The following is an 18,642-nucleotide window of genomic DNA, read 5'->3' as shown; positions in this document are numbered from 1 at the left end:
CTTTCATGAATATTTACAAACTAAACGATACACAAGTCATGTTAATAGGAGGTTTTCTTATTCTAGCTCCAATTACAAAGAAAAACATGCCATTATAAATCTTCTTCATCTAGCAGGCACCCTTTGTGATCTTTATGTCATCCAAGTTTATGGCTCCAAACGTCCCGCCTGGATATTGCGCAATAATCTTGACCTGGAAAGCAGAATTAGCAACGGTGTTACAAAATAGCGCCGTTCTCGAAAGTCGTATTAATTGTTTTTGTTGAAATGTAACGAGGTTTATAAGTTATCTTACTGTTTATAAGACCAGGTAACTTGGTCCGGGATGAGCCCAGTGTCCTTTGAAAATTGACTGGGGAAGGACTGGGTGATTTACTTAACGGTGTCAATAAATATTTATTCTATCATTATGAGAATGTGAGTTGTAGACCAACTTTGCAAAACGAAGCTTTCTAACAAATAATGCTACTCCGCAATCGTGGTCAGCGCCGCAGTCATCCTGAGATACAGGTTCTGGATTCTCCTAATCGAGAGGCGGAGTATATTGAAAATCACTGGTTATGTCAGGATGCGCCGCAGTGCACCGTGACCGTTCTGAGCAAAACAACACCATGATTCTGTGCGGCGCCACATCGCATAGTCGTGTCGATCACTCAACGCTATATAAGTACAACAGATGCAGAAAAAAATTAAGGGCAGTCAACGTAATTACACTACTCGTTACAAATTCTGAGAGGTTAACTTCAGCGGCGTTAAAATCACAAACTACTGCTTGGAACTCGCTTACTGGTTGCCCTGCAGCTACAGCATTCATGGTGAATTTTCCCTCCTTCCAGTCCTTGCCCTGGTGTCCGTTGGCTATCTGCTCCCTCTTGGGCCCCCCTGTCACCGTGATCCTTCCCTGGCTTTCTCCATCCATCTGGTACCAAAAGGACAGGCAGTAGTCGCTCTTCTCCTCCGTCCTGTAGACTGTCAACAGGGAGTAGCGGTCAAAATCCGCTATCTCTGCTACGGCAACGAAGAATCGGGCGTAGACACCTAAAAAGATGTGTTTGGGAAAAGTTACATCCGAACTTTACTGAAATATTATATCCCGATGTACAAACATTGTATATATCGCTCGTATATTGACTACCGGTAGTCACTGAGTGAATATCAATATACTACAGTAATCAAACATAGAATAACCGTCCGGCACATTATGCCTGTCGAAGTCGCCATCCGTTTCCATTATAGATTCACTGTTCTCCCATCTCGAGACATACTTGAGTCAAACTCTTGATCGTGTGCATTGGTTTATTGGAATACTACTCTGGGCATAGATGGGAAGACCGGTTACCTTTGGTCACTCAGAGACAAGCTGGTTGTGGTCAGTTAGGTGTGATGTGGTTGACACCAAATTATAGTTTTCGCCAGTTCGCATTTCTGTGCATTTCATGTAAATACGATGCTACATGCAGCATTGAAATGTGTTGTCACATTTTCAAACGGGCGCTCATGTCGAATTTATTGTGGTTTGCATTGGCCTCCTAATCTCTCCTCGTTTCTGGAAGTGTGATCAAACTCAGCTACTCGAAACGATCTCAGTCGTTCTGCTTACCTACCTGACCCACTTGTGTGGTCACCGCTGGGAGATGGGGAGGAACCAGAGGCATCTAAACTCCATCTGTGTTCCGAACCATCGCGCTCCATGCTGCACCATGTGTTATCATCAAAAGTGCACAGTTTGACTAAAGCAGAAGAACAACCAATACATTATTTGAGTTTCCAAAACACATTGATGAAACATAGCCTCTGAGCGATATAGGCCTACATCAGCGCACAGAACATTTTCAAAGCGCTCATAAGACATCGCTTAATCAAAGGGCTGCACACCTCTTTGCTAAGTATGCAACTATCATTCCCGCATAGTCACCGCGAATGTCATCAAAATTTGCTTCGCAAATCTGTTTTGTATTAAAGTAGAGCCATACACAAGTAGGCCCTTGAGAGAAATGCTCAGTCTGAATCGTTGATAAAAACAAAGAGTCCTACCTGGCTGGTCCCCGTCACCACCACCTCCTAGTTGGCCATCTCCTGCGCCACCGCCACCGCCACCGTCTCCACCTTCGACTGGGGGCAGAACAACGCCATTGCCTCCACCTTCGATTGGGGGCAGAACAACGCCATTGCCTCCACCTTCGATTGGGGGCAGAACACCGCCATTGCCTCCACCTTCGACTGGGGGCAGAACACCGCCATTGCCTCCACCTTCGATTGGGGGCAGAACACCGCCATTGCCTCCACCTTCAAGTGGGGGCAGAACACCGCCATTATCTAGATTAGAATTAGAATGATGTCTTTCACTCGAAGTTTTTCGCTCGGCCTACCTGGCGATGAGTGGATCCGTCTATACATGGAATTGATTTAAAAGTTCTTGATTTCGTTGACAAGTACAAACTACCCGAAATGAAAGTCAGCGCGAGGTAGCGGGAGGATTATCTGGTGTACACGTAGGTACTGCCCGAGCATTGATTCATAACGGAAAGCCTTTGCTTGATAACTTGATCAGATATAGGGTTTTTAATCCAAGATCATGATGATGATTGATTGTCAGGTATTAGACCTTCATCAGTTGAACAATGTTACATGTATGTAATCTTAAAGTAATCTGCATATAAAAAAAACTACTTACCTATTATAGCGCCCAGCTTTGGCTACAAATGAAAAGTATAGTCCTACGGGAAAACGAATTGTACAATGTCCGGTTTTCCTATTTCACACAAACTCCCAAACTACAATCTCCAACGTGGTAACATCTGCTTAGGAGAATAGTATGATAGTACGGGTCTGACAAGGCATCGTGCGTATCTGTGCATGCCTTTAATATGTTTAAAGATTCAACGCGTTGAAAATCTACATAATGCTGGTGTAGGTCAGAGTGCTTCGCCGTTTTCCGTTTTTTCGATCAGTTGAGATAAGTCCCAAAAGATGCACATACATGAACGAGGCAGTGTCAATGCGCGCGTCATCCGAGACATATATAACTACGCGCGCTCTGGTACCATGTTACGCCGCGCGCTCTGCTACCATGTAACACCGCGCGCTCTGCTACCATGTAACGCCACGCGCTCTGCTACCATGTAACGCCGCGCGCTCTGCTACCATGTAACGCCACGCGCTCTGCTACCATGTAACGCCGCGCGCACTGATACCATGTAACGCAGCGCGCTGGATACGGGATGTTTCGAATAAAGTGGGATAAAACCGTCAGCCGATACCCAGTTTAACGTTAGGTTTGCCCCTCCAGAGGCTGTAAATCTTGACCTGGCAGTTTATAAGAATAGTGACTACCGGTCGTCAACAGAGAGATCCGAAATAACCAACTCAACAACTTAATATCTATTTCATACTTATCATTAGGTAATTTACAACAATAGGATAAGATGGATAGAGTGAAGAGTTCCGACTTAGGCCTAGGACAAGTTAGAAGAGGAGACGGGAGATGACCTACCTTTGCCATGGAGTTATGCCAGGGACAGGCACAATTTTTTTTTCAGTGTTTCTGGACACTGTAACACATGCATAGATACAGTACTGGTAATCAAATGGGTTTGCCGCTAGAAGCAAATATCATTGATAAGACGACAGTTTTACTTACGGCATCTTCTGAAAAGACACTGCCAAGCAACAATGTGCAGGTAGTTAACCAGAGGAACGTCATGATTTTGAAGTTGTGATGAAACTCACTGTTCTTGGCCTCTTTTATATCTGGCAGGAAGGGCCGTTTTAATCGATACCAATAATCAATTTTACGTCATCTTGATCAAATTTGTCTTCACTGGACCGACCGGCCCCGTAACTAATTTTCATTATTGGGAATTGTTTTCACACGTCCGCCAAGGCCTCGAGTACACAAATTAGAGAACAGAAATTTTTCCTACGTGACACACGGATTGATTGGTCGATTCAATAACAACACATGGCATGTCGTATCACATTTTCAAACCTAAGTCAGTTAACGATCTTGTTCGTGATATATGACAAGCGAAACATGATCCATTGCAGATGGCAATTATCGGGAATCCTTCACAAGCCAGGCCTTAATGATCGTCTAAGCTGACAGCAGATGGAGTCGAAGAATGTGACGGCATCAATAATGGCAATGAGTGCCTATCTCACGTTTCATTTACTCAGCTGCTGGTAATGAACTTCAAACAATACAACATCTACTTATCCTTTTCATTAAATCTATTTCTTGTCTCAATTTTTTGACATATTCAATTATTTTTTAAATTGCATTTTGACATACGTGTACAAAAATGTACCCCATTTTGTAAAATCATAAATTCCTTCTTTTACACAGTTGTGTAGTTGTAGCAAACTTTCCAAATTGCTGACAGGACAGATTGGCAATTTCATTTTCTGAATCAGTATCAGTAAAGTAAATCTCGATCCATACCCAAGTTAATTAGCAGTAATCAAAGATATCCGCAGAAAATAGATTATAGATCCCCGAAAATGAACGAAATGAGAGTCAAAGCCAACACAGTCAGAAAGAGGTTCCTCTGAACCTGCGTGCCTCCGGCGATGAGGCGAACTTGGTCCGATTCCCTTGCCGTCTCCTCCGCACCTAAAAAGCAAAATAAGCAAATAATAAACATTGTTTGTTTTTTTTGTTTAGTTTTCGATATCGCCAAGTCTAAGTCTTGCGTTACGGTTAAAAACTGTTGTTGTAAATACTCGATCCTTTTTTGATACGCATAGTAGCTTTTGCTTCTATTGATTATTCAATATGTCTTTCTAGACCATGTGGCCTGGTGTTTCTTCCCAACACTTCAATCCAATTTGTCAATTTCTATAACTTCTTATCCAACTTTTAGTGAAATTGGTATTACAGTTATATAATTTTTTTTGGTATAAACCGGCCAATCTGGCTAGTTCTGACACTTTGCCTCCCCTCGCGTCGTGTCTGTACCGGGTCACTAAGGTAAATTCACTTCCTTCCGAATTTCTGCTCATTTTCCTCTGGGTGATATCTAGTCTGACGGATTTTTAGCCGATTCCCTTGGGGTATTTTTAAGGGTATTTTATCCTTGACGTTCTGTAAATTTTAACAATGTCGTGAATTATCCTTCAGTTTATCGAGTGAATATATGTGTTGATTGAAATAAAGCTGCCGTTATGAGAACTGAGTCATCCCCGTCGGTTTTTGGACACTCACATGCACAGTTTGCCAATTCAATCCAGTATGATAACGAGCGTACGATTTGCTGAGAAGAAACATGTATCGGGGAGTAGGGTAAAAAGAAGAGAACGTGTTTGGAGAAAAACACATCTTTACAGCGATAAAGAAAGAATGAAGTTCGCCGTTAGCAATGTCCATTCACATTGTTGCATGGAGCATGATGTCACCAAAAAAAAGGTGAACCATTTAATGTCGCAATAGTTTCGGTGGTTTTTCTATAATGTCTGCCCAAATGGGGCCCGGGGATAAGGCCCCTGCGTAGTTTGAGTGACCATTATATTTTGGTCTGGACATCTGTTGTTGATCAAATTTGGTCTGGCGTCGTACAGTGTTGTAATCGACGCGTTCTCTATTGAACTGTTCTTGCTTGAGACAACAGGAAAAATAATTGCATTCAGCTAGGAGAGAGAGAAAGATATGGAAATAATGTGACACCATCCCCCACGGTCCTGATGTCAAAGATATCAAAGATGGCGTTACTGTTCAGTTAGGTCACTTACCCCGACATGCTGTGTATGGCATCGACCAGCAACCGTTCTCATCACACTGTGCTTCCATCACGGACAACGATTCATCAGGCCAGTGATACCCCTCGACACACCGATAGCGAATGGTACCATTCCGGCGTTTAAGGCGGATCTCATCGAGTATGAATGCGTTAGGGAGTTCAGGGGGGTCGTAACACAGATCTGGATCTGACAGACAGGACGAAACCGTGTTACATTCACAATAAATTCGGCTTTTTAGAAAACGTCTAAATTAAATACCAAAACTTACCGGTGTCATTCCCTTCAACTACTCAACGACCACAGGACAACGATCATGCCGTAGGAAGATCGAAAACGGTCTGTTCCTGGTCATATTGTGATTCTCATCTGAACCACACGCAGGGCGGGATTCACAATTTTTCCAACAGCATGGCTTTATATATATTGATATTATCTTCTCTATAAGGCGGCCTTACGTGGTATACAACAACCAAGGCGCCAAATGGAAGTATCCGTGAAATTAGTAACGCAGTAGGTGATATTTATTGCACTGTATTAAACAAAATGCACTTACCGTCACATTGTGGTAGCAGCTGGCTCCAGACTCCATCCGGCAGACATCTTGGCGTCTTCTTTGCTTCCCCATCTCTGAACTTGCCACCTGGTGAGTGACATATGCACTCAAGTCCAGTGTTCACGAAGCTCTCATTGCTGCCATGGACCTCTTGCTTGACTGTAACGCAGGACACGTTGACAGGTTTTGGGATGGGATCGCACTGCACCGCTAGAGGAAGAAAGTGGGTTTTGCAAAACGAGAGAGTAGTGCATGCTAATCGTCCTAAAGGAACGAAAGATCTGTCGCCTACATTTTTCCAAATTCCTTCCGATTGTCTGATTTAGGTGACAACTAGTGGCAGAGGAGATAGATTAGTGAACTTACATCTCCAAAACTGCCAGTTGCATCTACCAGCATAAGGAGTAACACCAAGTTGCCACCTTAGAACTTTTACTGTTAAAGTTCTAACTGCGCGAATCCACAATTTGCTATGTGTACTAGCTGATTGGCACACAATGTAAACGACGCGTCCATATACATGATGACAAAAGACCACACCTATGATAACATGTTGATGATTAAGAACATCTCCAAGGGTATTGCCAATTTTCACATGGAGAAAAACGCAGATCTCTCACACCAACCTAGCTAGGGTGACTTAATGGTAACTTTATAGGCGGCGATGGCAGATTAGGGAGAAGAAGAAGTACTTACGATAACAGCCTTCCTCTTCCTCTCTATTCCACTTCCCATCGGGCTGACACTCCACGTGCTTTATCCTCGTCCCTTCACGGAACCTGTGACCGTCGAGGCACGTATGTACTGCTACCTGTCTAATAGGGTAAGGTCCTTTGGCCGGGCTTAGTGTGCTATTTGCAACAGTGGGGATGTTCTTACAGTAGGTAATTGCTGAAGAAACAACAAACGACTGCAGTGACTTACATGTCACTTACATGTCACTGCTCTACATTATCAGGGATTCACCATAGCCACTCCTTTTTTCTAAACACTACTCGGTAAATCATGGAACAGCAAATGATGCTATCAAAAAAGTTGATATGCAAGAGACAGCGAACCAAACGCCAAACCGACAACAATTCATACCTTTACATTCCGGCAGTGAGCTCACTGTCATTTTGCCCTCTTTATCACACGTCGACAACACGAATGGTTTCTCATTCTCAAACAAGTATCCATCCTTACATGCATACACAGCCGTGCATCCAATGTACATCGGGCCTGGGTTAAGCCAACGAGCGTTGCGGGTCAGAGCCAGCTTCTCACATTTCTTTAGGTCCACCTTAGTCCCCTCGGAGTTGAAAAGTGGTTCAGGATACAGCGCTGCTTCTATGAAGAGCATTGCAGACTGCTCAACCATGTAATCAGCATCATCAAACTCTGCTTCAGGATTGAGATAGTCGTATTGATCGATTCTTAAATATTGAGGCACGGGACCTGTATCAGTGAGCCGCGCTGTTTCGGTGTCTCCATTAGAAAGTAGCTCTTTTAGTTTCGGCCGTTTCGATTTCGAAGGCATGGTCGGCGAGGCGACAGGTGATGTTTCCTTCGCTTGAGGAGAAGTCGGAATAGTAGACGATTTGGGAACTGGAGCTGACGGGTCTGCCGTTGGGGTAGGTTTAATTGCGTCCACATCTGATTCTGGCGTCTTCCTCGCGATAGTTCTGAACCCTCCACGATCAATATCGTCAACCCGAGGCGCATCATTTTCATGACGAGTTTCTGGACCGGATGAAACAGTTGTTGAACTAGGAGCTCTCAGCGTTTTCTTCACCTCCGAAGCTGTTTCTGATGCAGGCTTTCTTGTTGTCAGAGTTGGTGCCTCTGACGTAGTTCGAGCTGACGATGTCACTTTTGGAGGTGGTGGTTTCTGTTTCTGCTGTGGAGAAGTGCTGATTTGAGTTGGTGACGGCACATTGCTCGCATGTTGTCTCGGTTTTTGTGCAGTACCCGCCATTAATGTAATCGTGTTTTGCAGTTCGCCTACCGTCATAGCTGCAAATAAAGTTAAGGGTCTTAGGTCGAAATAGGGCTGTTATTTTATTCCTTCATGTAAAACGGTGTTCATGACTGTCGTCTTGTTTAATATGTTTACACAACTTTATCCAATGTCGATATCAAAACCTTTAAGTTGATTTTGAGAAAAATCGGGGTCCGATACATGTACGTGTACATTTACATGGGCAACTTACCCCTACAAATCTTTCCATATTCTGATATATTCAGACTCCACTCTCCTCCCTTCAGACACGTGAAACATCCCTCAGGCGTCTTGAAGAAGTCGGTTAGGGTAAAGTTGACTGGACATTTTAGCTTGATATGGGTGATTGGCGTGTAGGAATCATTCAGACCGGGCAGGACTGTCTTCCAGAGGGGGTCGATATGGCACTCGCGAACTGCAAAGAAATGGAAATTGAGAGAGCGTTATATGTTTATTCTCGGAAAGAACATGCGGAGAGAAAAGTGAAGTGGCCATTATAAAGCGTTCGATCATAACTTCCACGCTGGACCACATACAACTACTAGTCCAACTAATAATTGTCAGTCCGGCACACATCGGTGCCGCCGTAAAAACCTTTATGGCTTCCCAGCTATGTTGTAGAGATGGGCAAGACTATCATTTATGAAATTCAGGTAATTCGAGGGAATATCGCCGCTGGAATAGTAGTTGACCAGTAGTAACACATCATTTTGACGGCCAACTCACGTTTGCATATTTTCCCCGGTCCTAATCGGCTGTTGATGTCTATTGGTGTTTCAGTATCATCCTCCATCCACTGGCCATTGTGACATGTGACTGATTCTGGCACGCCCTCTGCCAGCCGATGGCTCTTACCACACATGAAAGAGAAGTTAATTTTGCGGCCATGTCTAGGGCTGATTTCGCGGAAGGTCCGCAGCCTGTTGATGCGACAACATGGTTTCCCTTCTGAAGAAAATACATGAGTAATATCAAGGAAGACGTTGCAGAAAACAATATGCTATAATGGTGTTGGTTCATGGCGCAACCGCTGAATTCAGTGCACTGCTATATAGATGCATGGATATTCACGAATCTATGTTGCCATATTGTGGTATTTACGGTACCCCTCATACATTTGTAGCATCGCGGGAACATTAGACCAAATCTACACGAGGTCAATGATGGGTTCTCGTCCCTGGAATAAAACCAGCGATCCGGACTAGGTTACCATTTTCATCAAAAGCAGCAGCAGCAGCAGCAGTCGAGTGTCTCGTGAGCTTAGAGAGATCGGCCTAATTTTCCGATTCCGTATGTCGGGGAGATCTCAGGTACGATAGTCGGTGCACAGCCGAGGAACGCAACTTACCCGATTCCGAGTGAGAAGCCTCCGCTTCGACAGGCAGATAAAGCAGGACCAGAGCCAGCAAAGAAATCTGAAATTGTCACGAGAACATTTTCATCAAAGATCGATTACACACGTGAGATGACACAAACGGGATACATGTTGCATCAACATATGACGTCTTTACACTGCCAAATTTACACGGGTGTAGTGATGTGAATTTTTGGTCCCGATTCGCGAAAATGAAAATTGCGAGTGTATTTGTCGATGGAAATAAAAAGAAACAAAAAAAATCGTAAGATGCCAAATAAAAATACACTGCTTCGAACTCTTTTTTTCGCGATTCGCCGAAATTATGAAAAGGCACGACAATTTACAGTTTTATTCGTAGTTTTACAGCATAACGCCTTCTTCTAAATAATTTCACGTGTTATCGAACACACATTAGTAAATTCAATCACGGGTAACAAAATATAATAAACATTGCTGAGTTTGCAAACTGTTTCCAGTAGTTTACTTCATAACATATCAATAACGTATGCATCTTTTTAACAGTTTGGTTACTTTTCCCATCGCCTTGTTTAACGCCCAGGGGTGCTCAGCAGATCGATGTTAAGTTAATGTTTATCGGTTGCCTTAGGGACAAACGAGTCTGTGAGAATATCTAGAAGTTTTTGTGCCACATGAAATGGGATTGTTGAGGCCTAGGATGAGTTTTGTTGAGATAAGGAAATAATGGATCCAAGGGTTCAACACATTGAATAATAGACTTGATCACAAAACCGGGTGGGCATGTTTTACCAGCCTTATTAAATCTTTGTCGAGTTATTCGGATGGGGATTCGAAATCGAAAACGCATCAGAAAGTCATTAAATCCGATTGATCATTTCAAGTTACCAGATTCGTTGGATCCGAAAACGTCATTAGCTCGATCACAAAATGGTTTCTTCATGTCAAGACTGACTTCAATTAAAATAATCGACTAACATACCACGTAGGTTCATAAGATGCTAAACAGAATGACTTGTATACCATTTACAACAAGCTTGGTTTAACTGCGACGGATCTGCCAGAAATTTTGTTTTTGATGTACAGTGTTTCAGAGATTCTCATGAGGACCACTGGTTCTTGACGAAAACTCTTATATCTAGAGTCCGTTACTTAAAGGGATAGACCTACCACATGACAACGAACGCGAAAAGAAGGAAGGACTTCATACGTACCGATGTCATTGACATCCGATTAAGCCACGATAAGAACATTATTCCAAATATCCGTGCATCTCAAAACTTCAAATATCTTGCTGCAATTTCTAGGTTATTCGACAAATGCGAAAAGACAAAATATGAAACTCCTCCGCGCCAATGATATTTATCAATACTAAGAGTATTGAAATTCCTCCCGATATGTGATCTGATTGAAAATTGAGTTGCCATAGCTACAGCAGGCCCTATATCAAGCAAGAAAACAAAGGCTATGTATTGCCTTGAGGCGAAAAGAACAACGCGAAATCGGAGAGAAAATTGGCATTGTTATTCGATGAAATATTAAGTGGTGTTGCGCAAACCAAAAGTACCAAAATAGGTGAAAGGGTAAGCAGCGTTTAGGTGAGATCTTCCCTCCAAGCAACTATAAAGTGTTCGAATTGTTCAACTGTTTCTTTTAGTGGGCTGTAAAAATGAAATATGTCATGTAACGCAGGATCACACTAAACCCGGTTCTATCCTGAAACTTGTCGGCAGAACTCAGTTAGCGCCAGAACCTGACCATTTTCAACCGGGACCCATTTATACACCTGGCTAAGACAAGTTGGACAGAGCAACCTGTCTGAGGTCTCACGCCTACAGTGGGGTTCGAACCAGGGACCTCTTGACCGGCAGCCGTGAGTCCGAGTCACTAACTTGACCAACAGAACTAAGGACGTATTCCTTTTCCATACACGCAGCCCTTCCGTTGCTCATTCGTTCAATAACTTTTTGGCATCTTTAGTACATACGTGTATGGTTGCTTTTCCACGAATTTTAAAAATCTCTAAAGCGGTCTGTCCATGTTACGTGCTGACTTGATCACATCACTGTGAGCTGGAAGCATTATGTAGTTTACAGACCCAAACAATATTCTAATACATCACTGCACCGAGCTCGCATACACAGGAATTTCCAGATGGCGCTTCAATTGTGTTCATTTACTTATCGTCCTCAGAGATGTCGTGATAGTAAATTTAGATAAATTGTGGATGTGAGAATCAATGGGCCGAGTTTTTCAAAACCACGTTAGCCTTAACTTATCTCGAACTTTTTAAATGGGGTTAACTGGAACGGATAACGTCTTCACGGATATTTAACGTAATCTTTAGGAAAAACGCGAATTCTGTGCTTTCAAAAACCGGGTCCTAGTGTATAGGCACCACAACCATTATGAAACATAGAACTTTACAACAATTTAAATACTGTACTGTGCATTACTGCATTTGTGTACGTTACTGTAATAGCTGTAATGAAAATAAAAATGCCGAAAATTACCTATTTAATACCGTATAAATATCAAATGAGCGTCACTACTGTCTGAATCATCCACACACTGATAACCTATTTAAAATGTAATGTATATTGCTGTTTTTCGTGCGCATAATGTTATCCATTCGTTGCCAAGACAACCACCAGTTATTCTGAGTCTGCGAGTATTGATTTTTGCCGGGAAAACGCTGGCATCGATGGCTGCTGTTTGCTTTATCTCGAACCACAGTTACCAGTGTGCAGTCAGATGTACATGTAGGGATGCAAAGCAGTATAGCATGGCAATTGTAATTCACCAAAATGAAACTGAGCAGATAGCATTGTTATGTCAACTGGATTTCTGGTCATATGGTAGCTTCCAGCTTTTTTCTGGAACTTTTTATTTTTACTTTGTGATACGCACCATTCCTCAGTCTCCAAAGGTATATACTTCGACTTTAATAATGAAGTACTAATAAAAAAACACATAGGTATGTTACTTTCTTTTAAATCACAATTCAAATGCTTGTTATATTATGGTATTGGCCAAATATATAAGTGATGACCGCTTTTGGGGATGACCCCGCCGCCAACATTCTACTTTCTTACTGAGACATTAAACGTTCAATGAAAAGCAGACTGTTTGAACTGCATGTACCTTATTGTACCTCGGGTAGGGGATGTTAATTTAAGATGTTGCAGGCGTGCTTTCACTTCGGAATGCCAGCAGAATCCGGAGTAAACTAATCCATCAGCTGCTCTTCACAGGAGCTAGCTTCATAGCTTACCCCGGCTGAAAGAAACCTGGCGGAAGATGAGCACAGCAATGGCGCGCGGAGGAAGAGCCTCGGATGTACGAGGTTGGGGGTACTCTATATTGTGTCCATATAGGTCCCTGATTGAGTGGTCCGCGGCACTTTTCATTTCACTATAAACGTTTTAAAATTAGCATACACCTGGCAGTGCTAAATTAGCCTTTGTGGTCTCGTCATGTCACGGATTTTACCGATGATCGAAAAAGTGATAACTGCGCGCGTCGTCTGCTTTAGGCGCAAAATCAATATGGCAGCTTGCTGAATGCGGCAGAGGTTTCTTCTGAGGAGCAGACGAATCGATGCAACCGAAGGCCTCATTAACCGCTTAACCAGTGTTGATGTGTTGATATATTCACAATGGCTGCCACTGAGAGTGTTGTAAGACCAGTCAATGAAGGTCAGTATATTTTTCTATTCGTTAGCACTACCAATTCAATTACTCCTGCCTGACGGTAACAAGAATAGAAGTATGTTGATGTGTAAAGCAAGTATCAAAGTGATGTACCATAGTAACGCACTGCAAGAATTGGTGTTAAAACCAAGCACCACATATAGCGTCCTTTAAATCTAATTGTTCTTTCAGTTAATTTTCATGACAATGACCCTGATGGATTCCTGAGAGTATGCGTCTACATCCCACCCGGGCCTGGGGGTCTGTCGAGCTGCTGTATCAACTCACCATGTGTCTTCAAAAGCTCAAGGAAAAGAAACAGTGACCCTATCATCAATATCGAAGAGAGGTAATGAACCCTTTATTTACCATACTTCTATCTTTGCCCTTGTTCACGCATCCTGAGCTTCAGGGCTGGCACTTCATACCGAGCTCATGATGTGATGTGTGATGTGAGTGTGTGAACTGACCCTGGTATTTGTTGACGTTTCATACACCATGGGAACTATCTGTGCGTATAGGAGGGAAATACTTATCAGGTTCGCCGAGAGTTGATTCCACCACTAATTGTCCAAATCAGAGACTAAGATCATCACGTGGAACCTTATTTAATGACAAAAAATAAGCCACGATGATTTGTTTTTTCCAGAGCCTTTTCTGTCACAGTAGATGCCGTTGATCGCAGTAATAATGTGGTGACTTATAAAACAGAATACGAACTACTAGAACCTCTGGCCGTGATACGTGAGAAATCAAAACATGAGGTAGGGGTTTAGACAGTAGAAACGTCAGTCACATTAAACAAGTATGATAAAGTACTGTTCTTGAGTCTTTACCAGGCATATGAGCTTAAAGGGAATTATTGCTATTATATATCGTGCAGGCCTATTATATCTTACTGTCCGTTTTTTTCCTGAATATAGATGTACAGTAAAATGATTTATCTTCATGTTTCAGATTCGAATAAATTGCAGAAATCGAATGATCATCACGTTACTTCTCAAGAAACCGGACAGTAAATCATGGGAGCCGCATTTAAGCTGCGTCAAGAAAAGGTTTTAGAACGATGCAGAACTCTACATGTGCATGTACCTCTTATTCATTCTATGCGTAGTTGTAAATAAACTATGTGAGCTGTTTGCTCTTTCCATTTTGTTTTATATACATGTATGTGTTGTTAAAATAACGCGTTTTCTCACTTTTTCGCACGGAAAGGAAGGATCACATGAAGGTCGCGAAAGTTGTGTATTATATACATGTACTTTTTTGTAATAAAGTACTAAGACTACATGTGCGCTTTGTTGGCATTGATCGTCACCGGCGTAAAAGAAAAATTCGGAAGCCGGTAGAGGAAGTCCCAGCACCTATAATGATTTTGCGTTAAGATTTGATAAAATGCTATTTGCCTCTACAGTATGCAAATCATCAAACAATGTTCCTATGATTTCTCCTCCAGGAGGACGAATGACTGGCCTCTCTTGAACCATATAGAATAGTCCGTTAGAATACAATTGGGTCGGACACTTTTTCAAGGGGACAGTTTCTACTACTACACCGGCAGTACATGTATATCCGTTATGGGATATTGCTAAATTGCCAATGCTACCCCATGATGCACCAGCACGATTCATCAAGGACGCATAATTCGTGCTTTTATGACTGTGTTCCTTGCTGTTTTACCTCAACCGATGGTAAAGGTGTCTCAGTCAATGTAACATCACCAACCCCTTGGCTAAATTTACAAATCCCCTTGAACCCAGTCCTGACCTCGTCCCCCACAATCTGAAACTGCTCCTCATTCAACACTTTCCTGTCAATAGCATCAGTCACAACCTCAACTATATTCAAATCACTCCAAGAAATCTTATTCGTTGTGACATTCTTAAATACAACACGGACAGTTCCTTTAATAGTTGACTTAATCTCGAAATGGATGTCGTATTGTTTCTCACTGATTGTGAGTTTGGCGGTGGTACGATGTTTTGGGGGTACCCGGATTTGACTCTCCACCTCCCAAGTTAACTGTTCATCCTCCAGGCGGCGCTCGTTCTCCATAAGTGAAAGCTCATGGCGAATACTGCTATTCAACTCCAAAACGTTACCAGGCACTTTTAACTTCACCCCAATATCCTGACCAAGCTTATACCCCTCGCTGTACGACTTCTGACAAGTCGAATGCGTCCTCCGTGACGTCTTGTACGAATACAACTGCTCCGTACACGTATTATTCGTAAACGTTGAGGTATGTAAAACCCGGCATGTCGGTTCGGTATCCGAATTCTTTTGCGCGATATCTTTAGGTAGTTTGGGGAGACTAGCCTCCTCCGGATCAAAGGTCACGTCGTCCCAAAGGATTTTCACCTCCAGTGCTTCCTTCGGGATTTGTTTCAGCTTCATTTTAATGTCTTCGCCTATGTTGGGGCCATTGACGTACTGCTTTACGAGTTCATCTAGGCTGACAACGTCTTTGTCCCCGAGCATTTTGAATACCTAGAAAATATAAAGAGAGACACTTTGTTGCAGAGATGTCAAAGAGGATCATGTTTATACCACTTTTGAACACGCTACCACTTTTGGGACATCTATGTCGTCATCTCTAGGAAATTGTTAGAATACGCATTTTGTTTTTTTAATAACACCGGTGCCTGAGAAAAGTTAATGGGTGCTGCTGGTAGTCATGCGATATTTCCATCATGGGCTGGGGGTTAAAACGAGTAACAATACGGTATAAAATCAGTCGAGTTTCGATAAACCTCCATGATACGATCCTAGCGCCGCATTAAGGTTGGGAATAGAATATTGGTAAATCACATCTCCATCTATTGAGATGCTGCGAAACTCAGAACTCCTTACCATGAATAAAACCGAGATTCTGCCTTCATATATATTCTAAGAAACACTAGAACTCATCCTATATCCACAAAATGGAAAAAGGTGATAATACTCGGTGCACATTGTCAAATCAGTCTGCATGGCCTCCGAACAAGATTTTGTCCGATTTGTTGTTTGAAAGAGTTCTGGTGTTCCTTAGATTGGCCAAATGGAGTCGCTATAGTTTCACCTAAATTAGCATTACTCTTTACTAGGGAACACGGTGGCCATAACAAATGCCAATGTCCTTGAAAGGAACTAAGCATTCTCAACGGCAGGAAAACCACTTGAATCTCAACAGAGACGAGGTGCTGGATAATACGGGCCACTATATCCTCGAATCACGTGTACATGAAACCAACACGTGGCAGTATCCCTCGTCTAGGTCAAAGCTATCATTACGTTTCTTTGCTCCTTAAGTGTAATCCTATTAAAAAAAGAATTCAGACCGTGTCCAATACACGGTTTATTGTCTCTAAACAAAGCCCATTCGCACCTAGGCCTAAATTACCGGTCTAGGTCAAAGCTATCATTACGTGTCTTTGCTCCTTACGTGTAATCCTATTAAAAAAAGAATTCAGGCCATGCCCAATACACGGTATATTGTCTTCAAACAAAGCCCATTTGCACCTGGGCCTAAATTCCCGGTCTAGTTCAAAGCTATCATTACGTGTCTTTGCTCCTTACGTGTAATCCTATTAAAAATGAATTCAGGCTGTGCCCAATACACGGTCTATTGTCTTTAAACAAAGCCCATTCACACCCAGGCCTCAATTCCCATTGTCCTACAGTCTTATCAAAGGGCTATTCAGGGCAAATCTTAATAACATCGATCCCACGAAACACCTTTCAGGGTGGTCAATAGGCCAAAACGGGCCAGGGCTAATAACCGTAATGATGTAAATGACGAAGTGATGTCCGACAGGTTTTACCAAAAGGTCACCAGAGAGAAATGTATCGCTTTTTTCACAGCCACACCTTTGCAGATTTGTTTCCTATATCCCGTCACTATGTAGATTCCAAATCGGTTATCAACTAACGAATGTAAATGTTGTAAAGACTTCGTCAGCTTACAAAACCGCGACGAAAAACTGGCGGTTTGCTGATCAGTTTTGCAAGGTTCCTTGCCTTGAAATGCACTTAATTTGAGAGGCGAAAGAGGCAAAATGTACACCTGAATCATTGAACTCCTTCATGTGAGATACCAGTAGCTGGGCTTGAATATCTAGAAAGTGAGAAACTACCGCTACATGTGTTCCTTATCTTGATTTGATAAGACCATGAAGGCACCTTTATGGGAAACCGCATCGAGAGAAAATCGTATTCATCAGTATATTTTCTTCATCACCTGAGTGCAAACCTACAAATTAGAAAAGCAGCAGCGCCATGGGTAAGACGCTCTTCGAATTCGGGTAAGAATTTCTAAAAACGGATATGAGACGTCAAGCTAACATTTTATTCCACTTGGTTTTAACTTTAAGGTGGTTTCACATCGCATTAAATCAGACAAGCTTGTTACATTCACACAAAATGGCGGCTGTGGTTAAACTGGCAGAGCTGCCTTTTCAGCATGTCCTTTGCAGAAAATAAAAGAGTTTTATTTTACCACCTTTTTCTTCTATCAGAATAAGATGAATATGCTATATGATTGCTGGAGAAGATTTGCTGCAAATACACTAGGTTTTTTTTTCAGACATAAATTATGGAGAATTCGCTTCGATTCGATGGAGGCCACCTACTGTTGTATTCTTTGATAAAGTCGGGCATAATCTTGTGGCCCATTTTCCCCGAATTTACCCAAATAAAAAAAGGCGATATCCCAAAAAGCATTTCCTAGAGGTTGTAGAAACATTTTCAACCTAGACTAAAGTAACAGGACTCACAATTTGCTTTAAAGCATTCTCAAGGGTCTGGCCTCGTCGTCGAACTGATATTGTATCGCCTTGTACTCAAATATTTCAGACGTTTTACTCATATTCTTCCTATAAATGGACATAATCTCAAACACAACATTGATATGACAAGTACATACCGTTCCCAGAAGTTTGTAATCCAATTTAAAGAAGGGTTCACACCCCTTTTTAGTGAAAGAGTGTTCTTTGCCTGTCACAGTCCTGGACTGAACATGTCCTCTTTGTTTTGTTCATCTAGTGAGACCAGGAGGTGAACAGTGACGTCAGTTTTATTGGTGACGTGATAAAAGTAGCCAGATTGCTAAACCCATCGCCTGGGACAGCATTTTAAATGAGTGAGTTGGGTTTTCTTTTGCCCTCACTTTTCGTTCTGGGTCGTTCTGTTTTCCTCTTTTGGCTCTTCTTCATTATAGCGATAATCATGCAATATAACTTCACACCAGGTGCTGACCAACTATTTGAAACACATAGAAACAATAGCAGAATAAAGAGGATTTCAAGTGGCAAAACACCACGAAGTTGAATCCAAGATGGCGGAAGCGGCAGCCATCTTGAAACGCGGA

General features: G+C 42.3%; 4 protein-coding genes across 6 annotated transcripts; 1 reads left to right on the top strand and 3 right to left on the bottom strand.

Moving 5' to 3' along the window:
• Window positions 1-36: 36 nt before the first annotated feature.
• Window positions 37-3,799, bottom strand: LOC135487564 (ATP-dependent RNA helicase A-like). The gene is made up of 6 exons (XM_064771373.1): window positions 3,641-3,799; window positions 2,675-2,696; window positions 2,035-2,316; window positions 1,605-1,730; window positions 788-1,038; window positions 37-193 (listed from the first exon to the last, which is right to left on the bottom strand). Exons 1-6 carry the CDS (start codon window positions 3,701-3,703, stop codon window positions 110-112), a joined length of 828 nt encoding a protein of 275 aa, XP_064627443.1. The 5' UTR covers window positions 3,704-3,799; the 3' UTR covers window positions 37-109.
• A 150-nt stretch (window positions 3,800-3,949) lies between these two features.
• Window positions 3,950-10,952, bottom strand: LOC135487560 (uncharacterized). The gene is made up of 9 exons (XM_064771367.1): window positions 10,818-10,952; window positions 9,619-9,685; window positions 8,997-9,218; window positions 8,482-8,685; window positions 7,376-8,284; window positions 6,986-7,180; window positions 6,290-6,499; window positions 5,728-5,922; window positions 3,950-4,612 (listed from the first exon to the last, which is right to left on the bottom strand). Exons 1-9 carry the CDS (start codon window positions 10,854-10,856, stop codon window positions 4,485-4,487), a joined length of 2,169 nt encoding a protein of 722 aa, XP_064627437.1. The 5' UTR covers window positions 10,857-10,952; the 3' UTR covers window positions 3,950-4,484.
• Window positions 10,953-12,494: 1,542 nt separating this feature from the next.
• LOC135487565 (uncharacterized) lies at window positions 12,495-14,583 on the top strand. The gene is made up of 5 exons (XM_064771374.1): window positions 12,495-12,580; window positions 13,139-13,301; window positions 13,488-13,644; window positions 13,945-14,059; window positions 14,253-14,583. The coding sequence occupies exons 2-5, from the start codon at window positions 13,262-13,264 to the stop codon at window positions 14,355-14,357; spliced, it is 417 nt and encodes a 138-aa protein (XP_064627444.1). The 5' UTR covers window positions 12,495-12,580; window positions 13,139-13,261; the 3' UTR covers window positions 14,358-14,583.
• Window positions 14,584-14,674: 91 nt separating this feature from the next.
• LOC135487562 (uncharacterized) lies at window positions 14,675-18,313 on the bottom strand. Of its 3 annotated transcripts, none has more exons than XM_064771371.1 (2): window positions 18,199-18,313; window positions 14,675-15,785 (listed from the first exon to the last, which is right to left on the bottom strand). In XM_064771371.1, exon 2 carries the CDS (start codon window positions 15,774-15,776, stop codon window positions 14,949-14,951), a length of 828 nt encoding a protein of 275 aa, XP_064627441.1. In that variant the 5' UTR covers window positions 15,777-15,785; window positions 18,199-18,313; the 3' UTR covers window positions 14,675-14,948. The 3 variants fall into 3 exon arrangements, with proteins under 3 accessions (XP_064627441.1, XP_064627442.1, XP_064627440.1); XM_064771372.1 differs by lacking the exon at window positions 18,199-18,313 and adding an exon at window positions 17,145-17,348; XM_064771370.1 differs by lacking the exon at window positions 18,199-18,313 and adding an exon at window positions 16,149-16,338.
• Window positions 18,314-18,642: the final 329 nt, after the last annotated feature.

The sequence above is a fragment of the Lineus longissimus genome, chromosome 5 (assembly GCF_910592395.1).
Source record: "Lineus longissimus chromosome 5, tnLinLong1.2, whole genome shotgun sequence".
NCBI lineage: Eukaryota > Metazoa > Nemertea > Pilidiophora > Heteronemertea > Lineidae > Lineus > Lineus longissimus.
The sequence above is the reverse complement of the archived record's forward strand: the minus strand, read 5'-3'. Positions and strand labels throughout refer to the sequence as shown.

Excerpts from the sequence above, each read along its gene's own strand:
- LOC135487564 (XM_064771373.1), bottom strand. The coding sequence starts at position 3,703 with ATGACGTTCCTCTGGTTAACTACCTGCACATTGTTGCTTGGCAGTGTC. Across the intron at positions 2,317-2,674 it reads AAAGCTGGGCGCTATAATAG|ATAATGGCGGTGTTCTGCCC; the intron begins GTAAGTAGTTTT and ends ATTCTAATCTAG. Across the intron at positions 1,731-2,034 it reads TGGTGACGGGGACCAGCCAG|TCAAACTGTGCACTTTTGAT; the intron begins GTAGGACTCTTT and ends CTTCTGCTTTAG.
- LOC135487560 (XM_064771367.1), bottom strand. The coding sequence starts at position 10,856 with ATGTTCTTATCGTGGCTTAATCGGATGTCAATGACATCG. Across the intron at positions 9,686-10,817 it reads ATCGGATGTCAATGACATCG|ATTTCTTTGCTGGCTCTGGT; the intron begins GTACGTATGAAG and ends TGACAATTTCAG. Across the intron at positions 4,613-5,727 it reads GCCATACACAGCATGTCGGG|GTGCGGAGGAGACGGCAAGG; the intron begins GTAAGTGACCTA and ends TTTGCTTTTTAG.
- LOC135487565 (XM_064771374.1), top strand. The coding sequence starts at position 13,262 with ATGGCTGCCACTGAGAGTGTTGTAAGACCAGTCAATGAAG. Across the intron at positions 13,302-13,487 it reads TGTAAGACCAGTCAATGAAG|TTAATTTTCATGACAATGAC; the intron begins GTCAGTATATTT and ends TTGTTCTTTCAG. Across the intron at positions 13,645-13,944 it reads ATCATCAATATCGAAGAGAG|AGCCTTTTCTGTCACAGTAG; the intron begins GTAATGAACCCT and ends TGTTTTTTCCAG.